We start from the raw sequence: 23249 nt of genomic DNA, 5'->3' as shown, positions 1-23249 counted from the left end.
TTGCGTGATAACTGGAACAGAGCTAACAAAATGCAACATATGTACTCGAACATTGCCTGTTGGATAGTTCATCCACGCACAGTGCAGTACTCAGCCTTTAGCCATGTGGCAGTCACGAGGTCAGAAACATGGACGCTCTATTGCAAGATTGCACCATCAAAGAACAATGTGGAGTAGTGTGCTTTCTTTGGGCAGAGGAAGTGAAACCTGTGGAAATTCACCATCGGATATTGACTCCGTATGGACATAGAACCATGAATGAATGAAAGGTTTATGATTGGGTAAAAAAAGGTTTAAAGCAGGAACAGGTGCAACTGACAAAGGTCATTCTGGTCACCCATCAACATCGCACACACAAGAGCACATTGACAGGGCGGATACCTTGATTGGAGAAGACCGATAATGGTGTATCAATTGGCTGCAAATTTGGATATCAACTATGGATCTGCATTTGCCATAATGCATGATGACTTGGGATACAGGAAAGTCTGTGTGGAGGTTGAGACCCAGTTCCTGAGATGGTATGAAGAAGATCTGAGTATTCTGGAGAAAAACTGTCACTGGTGACAAGACATGGTGCATCACTACGACTCAGAGAACAAAAGACAAAGCATGATGAAGTAAAGGAAGCGGTGCTCACCTGACTTCAGGAACAGCCAAAAGACTTCTCTACAGGAATGCAGAAGCTAGTTGAACAATACAACAAATGTTTCGTTTTGCATGGGGACTATGAGCTAGATGCACTAAAGTCAGCAATTGTCTAACTATCGTCGCTAAACCGGTTTTGACTGGTTTAGTGACGATTGGATTCGCTGACCCAATGCATAAAACAGCTCGCCGCGTGGTTTTGTGCACGATTGCTCTTTCTTCAATATGACCATACAAATAAGGTCATTAATATCGAAATGGCATGTAAACTAGCAAAGCGACTGATGCTTTAACATGGCTTCCCGATGCACAAAAAAAAGTGATTGCTTTTAGCAATCCAAAAAAAGCAACTGGTCAAGGCCAGTCATTTACCTGTTCTACCGATACAAATTAATATTTATAGCATGTCATACTGTTGTTTTTAATGGGCACAGATGCTGTGTGTGTGTGTGTTACACACACACACACACAATATCTGCCCCATAAAAAAAAATCCCCACAAGCCAAGTCGTTCCCTGATGATGAGCCGCTACCCCCAACCCCTCCTGCCACTGGACGCTTCCCCCTCCCAAACCCCTCTTCCCCCAAAAAAGGCAAGATGGATGCCCATTCCCTCCTACCACTGGATGCTCCACTAAATCCTCCCCCCAATATCTTTGTCCATAGTTGATAGAAAGGAGACTCTGTCCCTCCAGTCCAAAATGGTGGGCCTTCCCCTCCCCGGTGCATCATGTGATGCACAGAGAGGAGCCTAAGGCTCTAATTAGCTCAGTCTAGCCAACCTGGGCCTTAGGTCCCTTTCTCTGCATCCTGAGATACAGGAAGGAGCATAAGGCCCTGATTGGCTCAGAGAATTTGTCGGCCTTTTCTCCCTCGAACAGAAGAGATTGAGAGAGGACATGATCGAAACATTCAAGGTACTGAAGGCTTAGTAGATAAGGACAGGTTGTTCAGCCTCTCCAAGATAGGGAGAACGAGAGGGCACTCTCTAAAATTGAAAGGGGATAGATTCCGTTCAAACGTAAGGAAGTTCTTCTTCACCCAGAGAGTGGTGGAAAACTGGAACGCTCTTCCTGAGGCTGTTATAGGGGAAAACACCCTCCAGGGATTCAAGACAAAGTCAGAAAAGTTCCTGCTGAACCGGAACATACACAGGAAAGGCTAGATTCAGTTAGGGCGCTAGTTTTTGACCAGAGGGCCGCCATGTGAGCGGACTGCTGGGCACAATGGACCACTAGTCTGACCCAGCAGCGGCAATTCTTATGTTCTTATGGGAGCCATTCAGAATCCGCTCAGCGCCAAACAGCAGTGCCAAAGCACGCTCCTGCTCGGTACCACTCAGTTGCTGAAGCCAGAACTCACGGCAGCAACCGACCAGGTTAGCAGAGAGGAGCAGGAGTGCAGAAAGCTCGCTCCTGCCCGCTCCAACTCTGGACCACCAGGGATTCCAGCGGCAGAGGAGAGGTACGATGGACAGGGCAGGGAGGGAGGACAGAGTGAAGAGCCTGGGAGGGAGGAAGGGAAGGTGACTGGGTGGTGCCTGGCAGGGTCTGGGCTGGGTGCAGAGCCTGACATACTAGGGAGGGAAGAGGGCTGGGTGCAGTGCCTGGCAGGGAGGGGGCTGGGTGCAAAGCCTGACAGGGGATGGAGGGAAGGGGGCTGGGTGCAGAGCCTGGCAGGGCACTTGAATATTAAGCAGCCTGACATATTCGAGTCAATCATTTTTCCTCCTTTTGGGGGGAAAAATGAGGGTCTCAACTTATATTCAAGTATATATGGTAAGTTATAAACTGCAAAATTATAGCAGCCATCAATGATACAACCAACAGGACTAGGACCTAATGGTTCCCTAATCCTCGGCACAAATACGGAAGCCATTCTGCTCACATACCTGAAATACATGTTTAGGTCCACCGCAATGGCACAGTTGGAGCTGCTGATCACCACTGCAGTGCTGAGATCATGCGACACCCTCATTGCAGTAAAAGATGAAGCACCGATGGTAGTCTTTTCTGCTATAACCAATTGGCACAGTGCCAAGTCTATGGTTGCTAGGTGAGTGCCATCCTCAGTATCATAGGCATCTTCTCATCCTCGTTAAGAAACACTCAGGAATAGCAGCATATTTATAGTCTCAAGAACAAGACATATTTTCATGGGCCAGTACAACTGACCAAACTCTGCTAACAGACGCTACAATCCTCATGACAGTTTATAGTAGAAATATGATGACAGATAAAGGCCAAATGGCCCTTCCTGTCTGCCCAACCACAGCATCCACTATCTCCTCCTCTCCCTAAGACATCCCATGTTCCTGAACAACACAGTTCCATGCGACCAACATGAGGAACATAGGAGGTATCTGGGAAGTGAACACTTTTCAGGCAGCCACTTTTTTCAGGAGATGGTCACATTTGATTAATAAATCAACTGAATAAGGAAAATGAATAAGTCATTGGTCTTGGCAAAGTGACGTGTGCAAATAAATTTCTAATATTAATTTTAAACAGGCTCTATATAAATTATAAAGTGCATGAAGTGCTGTAAAGGAAAGGCAAAAATTTATTTGTACACGTCATTTTGCCAAGACCAATGATGAAAACACCAGTAAGGGCACGAAAACAGTCAAAAAGTAGTGCTTGGGTGTTTGAGGTCTGGCATTAAAAATTCACTTGATATCAGTTTTGTCCTCAATTATTTTTGAATTTTCACATTTGATTAATACCCATAATTTCTTATGATTATTTATATATAAATATTGTAGAAGGATTTTACTAGTTTACTAAATGTTTCTTTTAAATTCATTCAGTTTTAAACTTCATTTTTGTGCTTTTCTGTCATTGAATTTTTATTCGATTCACAGCTCAGTATTAGGGCAACACATGACAACGTTGGGCTTTTGGTTTTTCTAAAGCCACACTTTGCAAAACTAAATAGTGCCTCCAAACACTAGATACTAGTGGTGTGTGAAAGGATACATATCCAGCCTCTGCAATCCAGGAGGAATAGTATCCCCTGGCAGTGCTGTCCATCCACAATTTGAGCCGACATCTCAGGCGATAGTCCAAGGGGTAAACAAACGAGTATCTGCAGGTCCATGGCTCTGCTGGAGAACCCAAGCTGTGCTAGAACACAGTTATTAAGAAGTAACAGGACACGATGTGACTCAAAGGTGAGGAGTCGCACGGACGCTGCAGGTGGAAGACCTATGCAACAGAAAGCAGAACTGCTCAAGAGAAAACTCAAAAGGAGGAGACAACAGCACCATAGGCCACCTAATGTATGAACACAGCACAAACAGATGAAGAGAAACCCTCAGAGGAGGAGACTGCAGCAACCTGACACACCCAAGTATGAACTACGCATGAAGAACTGCAACAAAGAATCTGAGAACATTTTTAACAGAAAGCATGACAACAATGAATAAATGCAATTTATTTAGGAAGATTAGATTCTTACCTTGGTAATCTTCTTTCTTGTAGATGTATCTAGTGGTCCTGAACACTTGCAGAAAACTGTCAATCATGTTTTCCAATTTCACCTCCTTCCCAGGGAGCTACTCCTGCCCTCAGTTTGTATAAAAGCAATCAAGTAGCACTGTAATAAAAGACATAACAGGAAGGAGGAAAAGGGGGAAAATCCTCGACACTACAATTTTGTTCTGCTCTGAAGCAAACAGGAAATAACATCCAAACTTGTGCAACTAGCACCAATCATGATCAGAGCTCATAGCTACTCGCATGACCTGTTGACAAGCAGAGACTGAAACCAGACTGTATGGTCATGAGGAATTATCTATGCATCAACTTTCTTTTTTTTTCTCTCTCTCAATTCCTCTGAGAGAAAAATTCATCAAATCCAGATAGATCCTAAGACAGAAGGCAGGGCAGGGTTTCATGACCACTAGACACATCTACAAAAAAGAAGATTACTGAGGTAAGAACCTAATCTTTCTTTCTAGTGCAATGTGTCTAGTGGTCCCGAATGCTAGGGACGTACCAAAGCAGTTCCCAGAGTTTAGGGTGGGCCCACTACGCCTGCCTTTAAAACAAAGGCCCCAAAGTGGCATCTTCAAACACTCCACTCCCCATCTAGATCTCCTAGCCTGCCAATTATCCGACGATACACTCATAGGAACTCTAACCTGCATTCTTTGTTACACAACACCAGGAAAATGGAATGCTAACAAACAAGCTCTCGAAGAATTCATTTACCAGAACTCCCTAACATCACCTCATAACCTACTCCTGGAGATATAAACCTCCACCTAGAAGACCACACCTCCAAACAAGTAGAAAATATACTCTCATACCTCAAAGCACTGACTGCCCCACCTACCTGTTATCAAACTCCTCTACCACATTCAGAGCCAACCTCATGCTATGGATTCAAACCACATTAACAGAAGGTCAATTCCCTCAAGACCTTGGAGAGATCATAATCACCCCAATCATGAAAGACCACAAAGGCCCAATAGATAACCCCTCCAACTACAGACCAATCGCTTCAATACCAATATACATTAAAATAATAGAAGGTCTAGTTGCACAATACCTCACCAACTACCTGGAAGACCATAACCTACTTCACCCCTCACAATCAGGATTTTGAACCAACCACAGACAGAAACACTACTTGTAACACTACTAGACACATCTCGACAGCAAATTAGCAAAGGCAAAAAGATGATGCTAATCCAACTTGACCTCTCCGCAGCATTTGACCTGGTCAACCACTCCATACTGCTAAAGATACTTGACGCCATTGGGATCTCAGGCAAGGTCTACAATTGGTTCCAAGGATTCTTCAAATCAAGAACCTACAGGGTAAAGTCCAATAATATCAAATCAGAACCATGGTCCAACCCATGCGGAGTTCCACAAGGATCACCTCTATCACCTACGCTCTTCAACCTCTTTATTTCCTCCCTTGGAGCCACTTTAGATAACTTAAATGTTACATCCTTCAGCTACGCAGACGACATCACCATACTCCTCCCCTTCGACCCATCAGAGCCCACCACTACAGCAAAACTGGAAATAACCCTAGATGCAGTGGAAAAATGGATGGTAGACCACAAACTGAAACTAAACTCAGATAAAACAAAATTCCTTCTGCTCGAAAAGGCTAAACTCCCACCATTACAGAATTGAAAATTAAAAACACCAAATACCCAATACAGCCCGAACTCAAACTCCTAGGAGTAATGATAGACAGATGCTGCACAATGCAGTCCCAAATCAATAAAACATCCCAGAAAGCTTTTTTAATTATGAGAAATCTACGTAAAATATGAAAATTCTTCGACCCAGCACAATTCAGGCTAATTGTCCAATCCCTAGTCTTAGGTCTACTGGACTATTGCAATTCCCTCTATCTACCTTGTCCTGCCAACATGATAAAATAACTTCAGACTATACAAAACACTGCCCTCAGACTGATCTACTCCCTGAGAAAATATAATCATATTACAACTGCCTTCCTAGACTCTCACTGGCTACCTATGCAAGCACAAATTCAATTCAAATTCTACTGTCTATTATTCAAAGCATAAAACGGCTCCGCCCCCCCTATCTAAACAACCGCCTAAACCAGATCCTCACCTCAAGAGAAAGAAGAACTCCGAACCCTTTTGCCTTCCCTCCACTCAAGGGCACTCAGCGCAAAAAGATGTTTGATAACCTTCCGGCGATGCAAGCAGTAAAACTTAACCACTCCATCTCCAACCTGTTGACGGCAACGGGCAACTTCAAAACTTTTCGAAAAGAAATCAAAACCCTACTTTTCAAAAAATTTGTCCAGATATCTTAACCTAACCCTTCCCCCTCCTCCTAGATAAATTCTCCCCCAAAACCTCCACTTAAATAATCTCTTCCTCCCCAAAACACCAACCAAGTATTCAGATCCCTGAAATGTAACGTAATCTTATTTGTACTCTAATTGTAATCTATTTGTTATATCACACAGTAACGTACAGTCAATTTAATATCCAATTTGTAAGTTCTTCTGGAATTAATCCAGCTACCTCTCCTCTCTTGTAACCAAAAAAAAAAAAACACCAAAAAAATCCCAAAACTGTTGTAACTTCACTGGAAATGTCCAGTTAGCTCTTTTGTAATTCGCCTTGAACTGCAAGGTATAGGTGGAATAGAAGTCCCTAATGTAATGTAATCTTCCCCAACTTCTATGTCCACCTTATAGAACCCTGTGACTTGGGACCTGGGTTGGCCACTGTTGTAAACAGAATACTGGGCTTGATGGACCTTCGGTCTATCCCAGTACGGCAATTCTTATGTTCTTTTGTAGGGTATACCATGTAGCCACTCTACGAATCTCCTCAGCCGAGACATCCCTAGTCTCCATCCATGAAGCAGGAATTCCTCCAGTGGAGTGTGCTTTCAATGTGATCAGTGGTTGTTTACCCCAGCCCACGTAAGTGGAGAAAATGGCCATCTTAACCTATTTGGAAATCGAGGCTTTAGACACTGGCCTCCCTTTATTAGCCTGACTGGTGAAAACAAAAAGGTGATCTGAAAGGCAAAATTTGTTGGTACTTTAAGGTACCAAAGAAGCACTCACTTTACATCCAGCAAATGCAATGCTTTATCCTTTTTCTTAGACCCCTTAGGGTGAAAAGCAGGCAAACAGACTTCTTGATTGATGTGGAAGGCCAAGACTACCTTCGGTAAGGAAGACAGGACCGTGCATAAGAAGAACCTTGCTTCTTGAACCTAAGGAATGACTGACTCCCTGCAGGAAAGAGCCTGTAACTTGGAAACCCATCTCGTCAACGTAATCGCCACCAGGAACACTGTCTTGACTAAGATCCAAGAGGGAAGCCTCCCATAAGGACTCATATGGAACAGTACTAAGACCTAGCAACATAATGTTAAGGTTCCAAGGAAGGAAAGGTAAAAAGGAATGCACCGGAGGGCACAACTGCAGAGCCCCTTATAATAATAATAATAGCTTTATTTTGTACACCGCAATACCACAAGCAGTTCAGAGCGGTTTACAGAGGAAAAGACTGTACACAGGCAGCGATGTTACAGAAAAAACTTTCAAATTACATTAGTAAGCTGAGAGTAGATAGATATATCCGGAAGCATTTCAGAGATACAATGAGACAGGAAGGAGTCATAGAAATTTATCAAAGAGATAGGTTTTAATTGATTTCCTAAAGGATTGGTAGGAGGGTAAATTTGAAATGAGGGTGGTTAGACATTTATTCCATTTGCCTGCATGGAATGACAGTGATCTGTCAAGGAATCTCTTGTAGATACAGCCCTTCAGGGAGGGGAAGGCAAAGAGATAGGCATTACGTGTGCAAGTGCTGCCTGGAAATTCAAAATGGTGTGACAGGTAGATTTGGGATGAGCCTGTTATGGTTTTGAAGCAGAGGCAGGCAAACTTGAAGATGACCCTTGCCTCCATTGGCAACCAGTGTAGTTTTCTGTAATACGGGCTTACATGATCCGACTTTTTGAGATCATAAATAAGGCGGACGGCAGTATTCTGAATGATTTTCAATCATTTGATGGTTTTCTTAAAGGATCCCAAGTATATCCAAGGATCGCTGACGATATCCTGATCCTCCTCGAGACCGACGCAAACCTCGCCAATCTCGCAGCAAACATCTCTACATGCATAACCAAACTTCAATCCTGGGCTCTTGCTGTACAAATGAAACTAAATGAATCCAAAACCAAACTACTTTGGCTTGGCCCCAAACTTGATCATTTACCCACCTCCATCCCACTGCCCACAGGCACCTCCCTACAACTAGAGTTCTCTAGCAAAGTTCTGGGCATCACCATAGATTCCTCGCTATCCTTCAACGACCACCTCAACTCCCTGATAAAAACATGCTTTCACAGCCTTCACATGCTGAGGAAAGTGAGGTCCTGCTTCCACCAAAAACACTTTGCAGTACTCGTACAGTCCATCATCCTCTCCAGATTGGACTATTGCAATTCCATCTACCTTAGCTTAACAAAGAAAAGCCTCCACAGACTCCAATTAATCCAGAACACCGCGGCCAAACTCATCTTCTCAAAAAGCAAATTTGACCATGCCTCTCCACTCCTGTCCAAGCTGCACTGGCTTCCTGTCATCTCCAGGGTACATTTTAAATGTGCCTGCTTAACCTTCAAGATGCTCCACGGCATCCTTCCACCTCTTATTCCTCTATCCTGGAATTCCTCAAATCCATTCTCCACCAGATCCACGCAAAAATTAAAACTATCCTTCCCCTCCTCAAAGGGTATCTCCCTCGTCGGTAAACTCGGGTCCTCCCTCCACTTCAGAATCGCTCAGCTCTGGAATAGTCTCCCTTCCCCTCTCCGCAACTTGAGCCCCCTTCTACCATTCCGTAAGCTTCTGAAGACTTGGCTCTTCTCCAAAACGTAACCCGTCCCCTCCCTACTATTATCACACCTAACCTCTCTCTTACTTACTTTATAAACCCACTGGAGTTCCGCTGCTTCCTAACCATGTAAACCGTGTCGAGCTCCACCTGTGGAGATGATGCGGTATATAAACCCAAGATTTAGATTAGATTAGATTAGTATATGATATTGCAGTAATCTAAGGTGCTTAAGATTAGAGATTGAACCAGCAGTTGAAAAGAGAGGAAGTCAAAATAGTGTTTGATGGTACGAAGTTTCCAGAGGATGCAAAAACATTTTTTAACCTGAGCATTAGTATGGTCTTCAAAAGTCAGGCACCAATCAAAGATGACTCCAAGGATTTTGATGGTAGAATTGATTGGGTAAATCAACCCATTTAATTTCAAAGAGGTTCGTTAGCTTGTGGTTAAGACTTGTCAGGAAAAGCTTGGTTTTTTCTGGGTTCAGTTTTAGTTTGAATTGTGTAGTCCATTGTTCTACCTTAGTGAGAACAGATGAGGTGAATTGTTCTGTCTTTTGTGTCAGTGAGGTTATGGGAATGATCATTGTAATGTCATCTGCATATACGTATGATTTCAATTTTAAGTCAGATAACATATGTCCCAATGATGCCATGTAGACGTTGAATAGAGAAGGGGAGAGAAGGGAGTCCTGTGGATGTTGCCCGATTATAATGAATCGGGCAACATCTGAGTGAGAGGCCAAGAAGCCTTTCTGCCCTCGAGATTGAAAACAGGAAAGACCCGCTACCTGCACTTTCAGAGAACCTACCGACAGCCCATTCTGAAGTCACTCCTGCAAAAAGTACAGGACTACCAAAATCAGAGCCCACTAGGGCTCTAAATCCTTCACCGCACACCAGTGCTGAAAAGACATCAGGACTAACTTAGGCTGTCACTGTGGATGGCTTCTTCACTCTGAGCAACATGGTAACGTCCACATCCAAATAACCCTTGCTTCTCAGGGCCGCCTACTCAAGAGCCATACCATAAGCCCAAACTATTACGGATTCTTGATAGGAACCAGTCGCTGATTGAGAAGATCCACTTGGACCAGAAGTCTGAGGTCTTCATCCCTCTGGAGATGAACTAGGTCCACATACCATGCAAGGCCAATCGAGCGCCACTAGGACTACCAAGCCGGGATGGATCACAATCCTGCAATTGATTCGACTGATCATGGACCATGGGGAAACACGTACAAAAGCTCATTCTCTAGCCACAGCTGAACTATTGCATTCAACCTCTCGCTTCTGAGCTTGGAACTTCGGCTGTAAAAATGAGGCATCTTAGAGTTCACTGCTGAGCATATCAGATCCATCTGTCGAGGCCCCCACCACCAAACTATGTCATCGAACATCTGTGGAGACAGAAACCATTCCACCAGGTCAAGAGTCTGCCAACTGAGAAAGTCGGCCTCCACATTTTCCATTCCTGCCATGTTTGCAGCTGAAAGAGCCTGCAAGTGAGCCTCTACAATGGGATGTTTCTGGTGTCTCCTTGCTTGTTGACATATGCTACTACTGTCGCACTATCTGAGAAGACTAACTGCCTTGCCCTCCAGAAACTTCGACAATGCCTAAAGCACTAAACGAATGGCTTTGTGTTCCAGATGATTTATGGACCACTTCTGCTGAGCCTGAGTCCAACACCCCTGGACTGGGTGTCCATTACAACAACTTCTCCAACTGTAAAGATTGGCCTTAGTCGTATCTCCCAGGAGGATATGCAAAGAAGTATGCCCCTGGAAAGGGCAGCTGGCCTCTGCCACCACCACAGGCTGTTCTTCGCTATAAGTAGCCGGGGGATGGCTGTTGTAGTGAGTCCAACTGAAGGGACCAGTGAGGGAGGAGAGTCTTAGAGATGTCTAGCTCAAGGAACTACCTCAATCGACCCCAGGACCTGCAGATAATGCCACACTGTGGGGTTCGGTCTCTGGGGCAGCTCCAAAATCTGCTTCTGGAGCTTCAGTCTGCATAGCTCTGGAAGAAACACTTGGCCCAATGGTTAAGGGGCTGAAGGAGTTTCCGTACAGTGAGAGATTAGAGAAACTGGGCCTCTTCTCCCTTGAAAAGAGGAGACTGAGAGAGGACATGATTGAAACATTCAAGATAATGACGGGAATAGACTTAGTAGATAAAGACAGGTTGTTCACCCTCTCCAAGGTAGAGAGAATGAGAGGGCACTCTCTAAAGTTAAAAGGGGATAGATTCCATACAAATGTAAGGAAGTTCTTATTCACCCAGAGAGTGGTAGAAATCTGGAATGCTGTTCCGGAGGCTGTTATAGGGGAAAATACCCTCCAGGGATTCAAGACAAGGTTTGACAAGTTCCTGCTGAACCAGAACGGACACAGGTAAGGCTAAACTCAGTTAAGGCACTGGTCGTTGACCTAAGGGCAGCCACGGGAGCGGACTGCTGGGCACTATGGACCACTGGTCTGGCCCAGCAGTGGCAATTCTTATGTTCTTATGTCAAACAAGACTCCTAGATACTCCAGGTGCTTAGTCAGTTCCAGCTGACTCTTCTTAAAGTTGACTATCCAGCCCAAGCTCTGGAGGAGTTGCACCACCCTCGAAACCATCAGCTTGCCTTCCTCCTTGGATAGAGCTCTGATAAGCCAATCATCCAAATTTGGGTGAACCCGAATCCCAGCTTTGTGGAGGTGTGCTGCTACCACTACCATCAACCTGGTAAAGGTGCAAGGTGCTGTGACCAGGCCAAAGGGGAGCATGGAGAAATGAAATGCTGCATGCAGAAAAGAAACTAAAAGAGCCGGAGCAGCTCCCTGGGAAGGAGGTGGAGTTAGAAAACACGATTGTCAATTTTCTGCAAGCAACTTGCTGATTAAGATACAAGACCCTAGCGTTGAGAACCACTAGACACATTGCACTAGAAAGAAACAAAGGGAAAAAGGAATATTACAATAGGACAAAGAATAGAGATTCAGTTAGAAGGCTACATTAGAAAACAACGAAGGGAAGAGTTAGATGCGGAAACACTGGAGAAAAATGAAAGCCATGAGAAAGGTAAGAATTTGAATGGTTAGAGAGGAAACAGAAGGCACAAGGTTGGGAGCTGGAGATGATTAGGGAGGTTATGGAAATTTGTACTGAGTAAGATGGGAACTGGAGATTGGGCCCGAAAAAAAAAGAATATAAATACCTGCATTAAATTATATTTCTGAGGTAAGGGATGCAAGTCACATAAAGGGGAAACTGGAAAAATGTTAAAGAGGAGGGAAGGAGTAAAGGGGAAAGGGTTGATAGCTACTTAAAGAATGGAATAGGCATTGGGGATGACTAGGAAAAATGATGGAGGGCACAAGGACAGGACTGAAAGCTGGAAAATATTAAAGAGGAGGGTTGAGAACTTCTTACATCAGGGGTATCAAATTCAATCACATTAAGGGGCCGAAATCCAAAACACAAACCCCGCCCCCATAATAATACTAATTATAGCACCATTTTTTCCATTTATTTTTCTTTTTTTCTTTTTTTTAATAAATCTTTATTCATTTTAGATTTTCAACAAGTGTACAGAAAAATCATCATTCAATATACAACATCACTTGAAACTCTACAATTTCTCAAGAAAAAGATTTTATCCCAACCCACCCTCCCAAAAATTATAATCAAATTAAAAAAAATATATCACATAATATAATAACATAGATCATTTGTTCTATAATTTGTTCTTGAAAGCCACATAACCCACCCCCACCCTCAAAACAATATATATTAAGTAGGGAAAAATACTAATTATTCATTATAATAACTTATTAATGGCCCCCAAATATCCTTAAATTTATTAAAATATCCTTTTTGAACTGCAAGTGCTCTTTCCATTTTATACATGTGACACACCGAGTTCCACCAAAAACAATAATTTAATCTTGTATAATCTTTCCAGTTATATGTTATTTGCTGAATGGCAACTCCTGTTAAAATCATTAAAAGTTTATTATTATTAGCGGATAACTGACTTTTAGCTCTCATAGACATGCCAAATGGAATTGTTGACAATACTACATGATTTTCTAGCATACAATTTATTTGATCCCATATTGACTGCCAAAAAGCTTTAATAAATGGACAATAAAACAATAAATGATCTAAAGTTCCAGCCTCGAGATGACAATGCCAGCATTTATTAGACTTAGAGCAATCCAATTTTTGTAAACGAACAGGGGTCCAGAGTGCTCTATGCCAGTGATTCCCAACCCTGTCCTGGAGGAACACCAGGCCAATCGGGTTTTCAGGCCAGCCCTAATGAATATGCATGAGATAGATTTGCATATGATGGAAGTGATAGGCATGCAAATTTGCTTCATGCATATTCATTAGGGCTAGCCTGAAAACCCAATTGGCCTGGTGTTCCTCCAGGACAGGGTTGGGAACCACTGCTCTATGCAATAGAAAGAACCATGTTTGCCTCATAGATGCAGACATTATACATCTCATCCTCCAAGACCAAATATGTGGCCATTGAGATGCATTAATTTGATGCTTAATCTCAATGCTCCAAATATCTCTAAGTCCAGTCTTTGGTTTCTTATTCAAATAGCCAGATAATAATTTATACCACTGTGCGGCCTGGTGACCCAGAAAATCTGCCTGAAAGCATAAGAAATCTAAACTAAATTGATTATTAAGAGATTTCCATTCAGGGAACCCTGCCTGAATAGCCTGCTTCAGTTGCAACCATTTATAACTTTGTTTTTTATCAAGGCCAAATTTATATTGCAACTGTGAAAAATCCAGCAGTTTACCATTAGAAATTACATCATTTAAGGTTCGTATACCTGCTTTAATCCAATCCTTCCAGACAATCTTAAAACTGCCTATTTGGATCCTGGAGTTTAGCCATATATTTTGATACGTTGATTTTTGAATTGGAAGAGATGTTAAATTATTAATATAACGTGTCCATTAATATTCTATTGTTTTTACGTATCCTAGGCATTTTAATACTGAGAAGATGACGAAGCCTAATGGGAAACATGAGCTGCCATTCTAACCATAACCAATCTGGTAGCTTTTCCATGAGTTCTGGGAGGACCCAATACATACCCTGGTGCATAATATAGGATTGATGGTACCTATAGAAGTTTGGAAAATTATCCCACCCTTCTTAATTGGCTTTTGTAAAGACACTAAGGCAATTCTTGCAATTTTACCCAGCCAAATAAATTTAGTAGTAAGAATACCATTCAACTGTTTATAGAAAGACCCCTGGAAAAAAACTGGTATCATCCCCAATTGGTAACAAACAACAGGCAAAATCATCATCTTAATAGTTTGGACTCCCTCCTTCTCCTGACCATACCGACCCTGACTCCAACTGGCACAACTGGGTAACCCTTTCTGAATCCACTTACCGCGCTCTTGCTCCCCTCTGTACTAAACCTATCTCCCACTCCCGCAAAGCTCCCTGGTATCTCCCATATCATAGGGAATTGAAGCAGAAATGTCGAGCACTGGAGCGTAAATGGAAAAAATCGAAATCCCCTTCTGACAGACAATCCTGGAGAGACTATATCAAGTTCTACAACACGGTATTGACAAAAGCAAGAAAAAATTTCTATGGTGACAAAATCACCAGACCAAAAAACCAAACTAGTACACTGTTCAACATCTGGCATAATTTAACCTCAAAAAATGACTCCACTTCCCCCCTCTCTCCACCATCTGCTAACGACCTAGCCAAATTTTTTAACGATAAGATAATTACCATAAGAAGCTCTTTCCCCCCAACTATCTCCTACAATTCTCTACCTCCCAACGACTCCAACTCTATCCCTGCTGATAGATCCTGGACTGCCTTCGAAATAGCCTCCGAATCCCAGATCTCTAAACTTTGTCTCAAATTGAAATCCTGCAAATGTATCCTAGATCCTTTCCCATCCTACCTTTACGATAACATTCCTGCGCAGGCCATCTCCTCCCTCACCAATCTTGTAAACACTGCCCTACTATCTGGCCTGTTCTCTACAGAAATGGGACACATTGCCTTATCCCCTCTTTTGAAAAAAGCTGATCTCGACCCCTCCTCACCATCGAACTACCGCCCCATAGCAAATATTCCCCTCCTAACCAAACTGCTTGAGTCCATAGTCACTACCCAGCTATCTTCTTATCTAGAGAGATTCTCCATTCTCTCCCCCTATCAACATGGCTTTAGACCCAGCTTCAGCACCGAGTTCCTCCTTGTCTCCCTAATATCAAAGGTGCAACAACTACATTCTCGAAACAAATTTGCTGTTCTGTTACAATTCGACCTCTCTGCTGCTTTTGATGTCGTCCACCACAACATACTACTTTATCATCTTTCCAAGATAGGAATTGATTCCACCGTTATTAATTGGTTTTCAAACTTCCTTCACTCTCGCTCCTACACTGTCAACTCTAATGGCACCATGTCCACTCCTTGGTCTCCTTCTTGCGTGTCCCTCAGGGATCACCCCTTTCCCCTATCCTTTTTAATATCTATATGTCCTCATTGAAGCTCTTCCAGCTTTCCCCCCTTGAAACAATCTACACATACGCCGACGATATCCTTGTCCTTCTTGAAACAGACCAGAACCTCACCAACCTCCAAGATAACATAACATCCTGCATAATGAGACTCCACTCCTGGTCCCTCTCGGTACAGATGAAACTAAATGAATCAAAAACAAAATTACTCTGGCTCGGCCCAAAGTTAGAACACCTGCCCACCCTCTTCGCACTGCCCTCAGGCACTGCCTTACACCTTGAGTTCTCAAGCAAGGTCCTTAGCATCATTATCGATTCCTCTCTCTCTCTCAACGACCACCTCAACTCCTTGACAAAATCATGCTTTTTCAGCCTCCACATGCTAAGGAAAGCAAGACCCTTCTTCTGCCAAAAACATTTCGCTGTCCTTGTCCAATCCATCATCCTCTCCAAACTTGACTATTGTAATGCCATTTACATATGCTTAACAAAAAAAAGCCTCCAAAGAATCCAGCTTATTCAGAACACAGCAGCCAAGCTGATTTTTGCAAAACGTAAATCTGATCACGTCTCCCCACTCCTGGCCAATCTTCATTGGCTACCAGTGATTTCCAGAGTCCAATTCAAATGCTCTTGCCTGGCTTTTAAGATTATTCACGGCATCCTTCCTTCCCTAATCCCACTTTCTTTCAACTCCTCATGCCCTGACTCCACCAGGACCACCCATAAATTAAAACTATCCTTCCCCTCTCTACATGGTATTCTCCACGCAGGTAAACTGGGAAAATCACTTCTTTTCAAAATTGCAGGTCTCTGGAATGACCTTACTATCCCGCTGCGGAACCTGAGCTCCCTCCATTTATTCCGCAAGCAACTAAAAACCTGGCTCTTCTCTAACATGTAATTTCTTTTCCCTTACTTTTCCACTCGATTTATAAACTTACGTAAACCTTTTCCTACCCTTTCTCATTTTTAAGTTCTTGTAAACCGTGCCGAGCTCTACTTCCGTGGAGATGATGTGGTATACTTGATGGGCTATGGCCCTTTTCTGCCGTCAATTTCTATGTTTCTATGTTTCTATATAAACTTAAGGTTTAGTTTAGTTTAGTTTAGACTCTTCCCCACCAAGACAAATGTAAAGGATTCCATTGCTCACATAACTCTGTTACTTTTTGCAATAAAAGTCTTTCATTCAATTTCATTGTCTCATCTAGTGTATTTTTTAACCAAATTCCTAAATATTTTATTCCTTCCTCCTTCCATATAAAAGGGAATGAATCAAATAAACCTCTTGCACAATGTATATTTAGAGGAAGGACTTCTGATTTAGACCAATTTATTTTATATCCTGAGAATTTTCCAAATTTCTCAAACAAATCCAGTAGACATGGGATGGTTGTTTCGGGATTCCTCAAATGAAGCAGTATATCATCCTCATAAGCAGATACCTTATATTCCTTTCCAGAACGCGGAATACCTTGTATCTCCTTTACTTGTTGAACAGCTAATAACAAGGGTTCAAGTACTATATCAAAAAGCAAAGGAGACAAGGGACAACCCTGTGTAACCCCCCTTTGCAACTTAAAACATTCTGAGAAATTATTATTAATATATAATCTAGCAACAGGAGAGCTATACAAGGTTTTAATCATTTGTATAAATCTCGAACCAATACCAAACCACTCCATGGCCTGATACATAAAGGTCCATTCTACCTGATCAAAAGCTTTCTCTGCGTCCAAAGACACAGAGAAGGCCGGATCACTCATATCTTTTGTTAAGTATAACATATGAAAGGCCAGTCTGGTATTATTGGAAGAGTGTCTGTGAGCAACAAAACCTGTTTGGTGCATACCAACTATATAAGGAAGAGCCTTAGCCAAACCCATGGCCAAACTTTTAGCTAAAAGAAATAGGCCTGTAATTTGAAACCAACACGGGATCTCTATTTGGCTTAGGCAAAACAATAATTAACGACTCTGCCATAGTGCCTAAAATACAACCTTTATTTAGTTGATTCTGATATAAATTTAATAAATAAGATAATAGGGTAATTTGGAATTATTTATAGAACTCTACCGTAAAACCATCACCACCTGGACTGGTCCCCACTCTAAGAGACTTCAATGCTGTCTGCAGTTCTTTTAGCGATAACGGCTCTTCTAAGCTTCTTTTTATATGTTCAGGAATTTTTGGACCCTCAACTAATTTTAAAAATTCTAAACCATCTTTTTCTCTATCTAAATAAGGCTCAGAAGAATAAAGGTCTTTATAAAAATTTAAGATTTGTTTTAATATAGGTCCAATTTGAAACTGAATATCTCCTTTTTCATCCTTAATTGCATTTATTTTTGTCTTTCTCTTTTTTGCTTTAAGATAATTTGCCAATAATCTTCCCGCCTTATTTGAGCTTCCATGATGCAAAGCCTGCTGAGAAAGAATATCCTTCCTAACCAATTTAGAAGAAATCTCATTGTATTTACATTTAACTTTTAAAAGAGCTTGTAATGTAGAATGTTCCCATTTTCTAATCAATTTTGATTCTAAGATTTTAATTTCTTTTTCTATAATAAGAAATTGCTTTTTTAATTGTTTCTTAATATATGCTGAGAATGCTATAATTTGACCTTTCATGGTTGCCTTAAAAGCATCCCACAAGATTTCTATAGAGATTTCTTCTGTGTTGTTAATTTGAAAATACTCATCAATTTTTAATTGAAAATCTTCACAAAATTCTGGGTACGTAAGCAATGCATTATCGAACCTCCAAACAGGTTTAGTATTATCTTGATCAACAAAATTTAAATCAATCCATACACCCCCATGATCCGACAAAATTATTGGATCTATGGAAGCTTGTGTTACTTGTTGTATCAACTGATCAGAAACAAAAATATAATCTATTCTATAAAAAGATTTATGAACATGTGAACAAAATGAAAATTCTCGATCATTAAAATGAAGTACCGTATATGCCATATATCTTTTAAATTACAAGAGTTTACAAAATTGTCTAAACCCAGTGACTTCAAAATCTTACTAAGTTTTTTATCCAATAAAGGATCCATTACAGCATTAAAGTCTCCCACCACTACCAAATTAGTAGCAGCCAGTGGTAAAACTAATTGTTGTAGAGTCTTAAAAAACTCAATTTGATATACATTCATAAGCACCACAATATTATTGCCTATACTCATGTCCACATGCAACCATCTGCCTAGAGGATCTGCAGCCACCATATTAAACGTTGCAGAACATTTTTTATTAACTAGGATAGCTACTCCAGCTTTTTTCTTTGTAGCAGGTGCAAAAAAGCAATCTTTCACCCAATTACCTACTAGCTTTTTAGATTTCTCACCAGACAGGTGAGTCTCCTGGATAAAACAAACATCCGCATTCTGCTGTTTCAAGTATAATAACAATTTCTTTCTTTTAATCGGATGGTTGAGGCCATTAACATTCAATGAAAGGATTTTAAAACCTATTATATTGATTAATCACAAATAATATACAATTCCATATAGCAATTATTATATGAACAATTTCCCTACTTTGAAAATTCAAATTAAACCCCATCCCCCTACCCAATCCCCATCCCCTACCTCCCTTACCCTCCCCATCCCACCCACCCATCTCCATAATGCTAACTTTGAAACGCCCATACCAGATCAAGTAAATGAAAAACTCCCCAGGCCATATCTAAAAACCAATAATCTAAACACCCTAGTATTATATGTAAGTCACTTATTAAAAGAAAGGAATAATTAAAATATAATAATTCTGTTATAATTTTTCCCTTTTTTTTTTCTCGGAAGAATATTTTATAACATACACTCCAAAAAGAAAATAACAAATAAGATTATATTAAATCTCCTCTTCATACTATCACCACCCATTTAGTTAAACAAAATCCAATTACTACCAATACATACAATTTTTAGCAATTGCAAACCAACATTTTCCATCCATCCATCCCTCTTATGTTGACATCATACAATTATTCACATAACTTGGGACGTATATCATATCCAAAACGCTGCTCAGCATCAGACCTGCTGTCCATCACCATAATCCTTCTTCCTTCAAAAGATCTTCTTTGTATATGGTTCTGTAGGCATACTCCAATAGGCTTCATTAATAAAGTAACCACTTTACACTAATACAGTATCTGTATATGTTAATCCATAGCATTGAAAATCATAGCAGATCACAAGATTGTCTTTATGTAAATCACCATACAGCTGTTAAGTTGAAAATCTGATCTTCTCTTAATCAACTTTCCTCCAGACTAACTGTGCACTAAGTTATATTAGAATCCATGGAAAGCAAATAGTAACATCTATAATAATAAAATGGTAAGCGCGCATGCGCACTCTAAAGCCGTGTTCCCTGATCCGTTGCGATGTGGCCACAAGAGTGCGCATGCGCGCTTACCACGCATCGGGCTTACCATCGCCCCAGCCAGCCGCTGATCGCCTCCTCGAGCGAAGTGAGGAGCCGGCCAGGGCGGCGCAAGGTCCATGCCCGACCTCAGCAATGTCTATCTTCTGCCGTTGCTGCTCCGCGCAACCACGCCTCCCCACCATCCCCGGCCTCGGCACTGAGTGCGCATGCATGCTAAGGCAAAGGCGGTGCGGAGCAGCGGCTGCCAGGAGGAGGCCGCGGTGGCTTGAGGCGCCTGCAGGCTGCAGCGGCCCTTCCCGTTCTCCTGAGCCGCGTACTCATGCCCCGATTGCTGGCAGTGCTGTACACTGAATGTTCTGTGTCGCAGGCTTTTGTGCTGAGCCGTCTTCAGGGCAGGACCAATTCGAGCTGTCCAACTTATGAAAAAGGTGGTCCACATTGGGACCCAGAACCCTGAAATCTTCACAAGATAAGTGTACTAGAACAGGGATTGATGGACAGGGGAAGAGGTGCTGATGGACAGGGAGGGGAAGAAAAAGGAAGGGAGGCCTACTGCTGGACAGGGGGAGCAGGAAAGAGGTGATGATGGACAGGGGGGAGGTAAAACAAAGGGAGAAGGGCTGCTGCTGGATAAGGGGAGCAGAGAAGGGGTGGTGGAGGACACAGGGGAGGTAAAAGGAAGGGAGAATGGACAGGGGAAGCAGGCAAGGGGTGGTGGTGGACAGCCAAGGGGAAAAAAAAAAAGAAAGAAAGACAGAAATACAGAAAGCGGCTTAAGGAGAGAGAAAAAAAAATAAAGACAGACACACACATATATTCTAGCACCCGTTAATGTAACGGGCTATAAGACTAGTCAGGGTATAAAATAAGAATCAGACCGTATCATACATGCACTGATTCCAATCATACTTCAATACCCTACATCAGGGGTGCCCACACTTTTTGGGCTTGCGAGCTACTTTTAAAATGACCAAGTCAAAATGATCTACCAACAATAAAATTTAAAAAAACACAACGCACACTGTACACATAGAAAATGTTAATTATCATTCCTATTCCAGGGTTTTTCAAAGAGGTCAAAGCAGATGACTCTATGCACTATCACCTCAGTAACAACCATACAAAAATAGACAAATATACCCCCCTCCCTTTTTACTAAACCACGATAGCAGTTTTAAGAGCGCAGGGAGCTGCGCTGAATGCCCAGCGCTGCTCTCGACGCTCATAGGCTCCCTGCGCTAAAAAACTCTATTGCGGTTTAGTAAAAGGGGACCTTAGTGTAAAATATAGACAGAAGATATAAATTCAGACACATTTTGATCACTAAATTTAAAATAAAATCATTTTCCCTACCTTGTCTGGTGATTTCATGAGTCTTTGGTTGCACTTTCTTCTTCTGACTATGCATCCAATCTTTCTTCCCTTCTTTTAGCCTGTATGCTTCCTCTCCTCCAGACCTCCTTCCCTCCCCCAACTTGTCCTTCCTCTCTCCCTGCCCTTTCTTTCTCTCTGCCTCCCTTTCTTTTTTTTCTGTTTCTCTTCTTTCCTTCTGTCTCCCTGCCTGCCCTTTTTCTTTCTTTCTCTCTGCCCTCCCCCAAGCCACTGCCATCGGGGACCAGGACCCAAACCGCCACCAATAACAGGCCCGAAAGCCGACGACGCCCCAAGCTGTCCCTGCTTCGGCCGACCAGCATTCCGTCAATTCTGCCGTCGGGGAAAGGAAAGCTGATTGGCCCAAGATCGCGATGGACCTATTGGGGAAATGCTGCCGGGTCCTGCCTTCGCGGAAACAGAAAGTAGGCAGGACCCGGCAGGAAGAAGAATAAATGCTTCACTAACCTGTCTCCCGCATTAGCCCGTAGCGAACGCTTGCTTCAGGGCTCTCAACATGTGCGTGCCGGCTTCCCTTCTCCCCTCCCCCCCGGACATAACTTCCGGTTTCGGAGGGAAGAGAAGAAAAGCCGGCACGCACACGTTAGAGCCCAGAGCATAAGTTCGCTACGGGCTGAAATCTCCAAGCCGGTTTTTTTTTAATGTTCAGCAGCGGCGGCAGCAGCAGATGACAGCTGGGCGGACCGCCCAGCTAAAAGGCCCTAGAGAGAACACTGGAGAGGAAGGCTGATCGGCCCGGTAGATCAGGACGGCAACACGAGTCTATCACGGAGCCCGGGATGGGCTCCGCGATCGACTCGCGTTGCCTTCCTGAGCTACTGGTCGATCGCGATCGACGTGTTGGGCACCCCTGCCCTACATCATTCACTTCCCACCATACTGCGGAAAAATCCCATAACTTGTCAAACCTCTCATATCAAATTACAAATCATTTCATATTCTTGTCAGGTATAGGATTCCATTTCCTGCAGTACTTTTATTAAACCACTGCAGACTAAGATGTATATAAACATCTTCACAGTCCTTTTTCTCCCTTTTACCTTGTAATATGTCATTTTTAAATTCTGACAGAAGTTCTGCAGGATTATATACTGTAATTGTAGGGAATTTTAGTGCACTTGGGAGGAATGTGTCTAAAAGTGTTGAAAAATCTCAAGGTACAACCTTGCTGTGGAAGATGCAAAGTTACCATTTCCATTTACTGAATAACATTCAGAGCATTACTTAATCTGTTCCTGCTCCATGTGACTTATACCACTCTCAATCCTAGGATTAACATTCTTTAAAATCTTCTTTCCAACCATCTAGGAAATGAAAAAGTTCACATATTCCCCATTAAGCCATATTCACATCTATTATGCTCAGTTCTGGCATAAGGAAAGGTCTACCATCCAAAACCTCTTTCTAAAACAGCCTCATTCCATGCAGCTTCTTCAAGTGACTTCATTCCTCTGTCAAAATGTTGAGCCAATTCAAAATGAACTGTAGAATTGCCCAGCTTCATAACTTTGGCTTTGAGTTTTAAAATATATTTCTCAAAACACCAAAAATAAACTAAAATATTATAATAAACTAAAGAAAAATGAAAAAGATATACATCCCCAGTTTCACTCTTATGTAGCCATAGGCATTTCACACTGATCTAAGAATTCCTTTAGCTTAGCTGAATCTTCAAAGTTCAAAGTTTTATTATCATGAGTAACCCGCATAATTGCTGGGTAAATTAGACCATATCTGGCTCCCAATGCTCTTAACTGTGGGCGCAACTCTAACAGTTGTTTTCTTCTGTAAGCAGTCTCCTTCGCAAAATCCTGTACTATGTGCATCTTTGCATCCTGATATTTGAGATTTCTATTCTCGTTAGCCAATTTAATAATTTCCTCAACCTGTTGGTACCTGAGCATTTTAAAAATCAATGGACG

At 42.2% G+C, this 23249-nt stretch overlaps 1 protein-coding gene across 6 annotated transcripts in view; it reads right to left on the bottom strand.

The window, feature by feature from the left end:
- SPG11 (SPG11 vesicle trafficking associated, spatacsin) overlaps positions 1–23249 on the bottom strand; it is a 189669-nt gene that overhangs the window by 161852 nt on the left and 4568 nt on the right. For all 6 annotated transcript variants that reach the window (XR_004536914.1, XM_033919780.1, XM_033919779.1 and 3 more), the window contains 2 exons: positions 3627–3854; positions 2540–2732 (listed from right to left, as the gene is read on the bottom strand). Coding sequence is in view for 5 of the 6 variants with exons in the window: in XM_033919780.1 (XP_033775671.1) it covers positions 2540–2732; positions 3627–3854 (421 nt within the window). In the remaining variant the exon portion in view is untranslated. The remainder of the gene's footprint in view (positions 1–2539; positions 2733–3626; positions 3855–23249) is intronic.

Source organism: Geotrypetes seraphini, chromosome 14, assembly GCF_902459505.1.
Source record: "Geotrypetes seraphini chromosome 14, aGeoSer1.1, whole genome shotgun sequence".
Lineage (NCBI taxonomy): Eukaryota > Metazoa > Chordata > Amphibia > Gymnophiona > Dermophiidae > Geotrypetes > Geotrypetes seraphini.
This window is presented reverse-complemented; position numbering and strand designations above follow the sequence as displayed.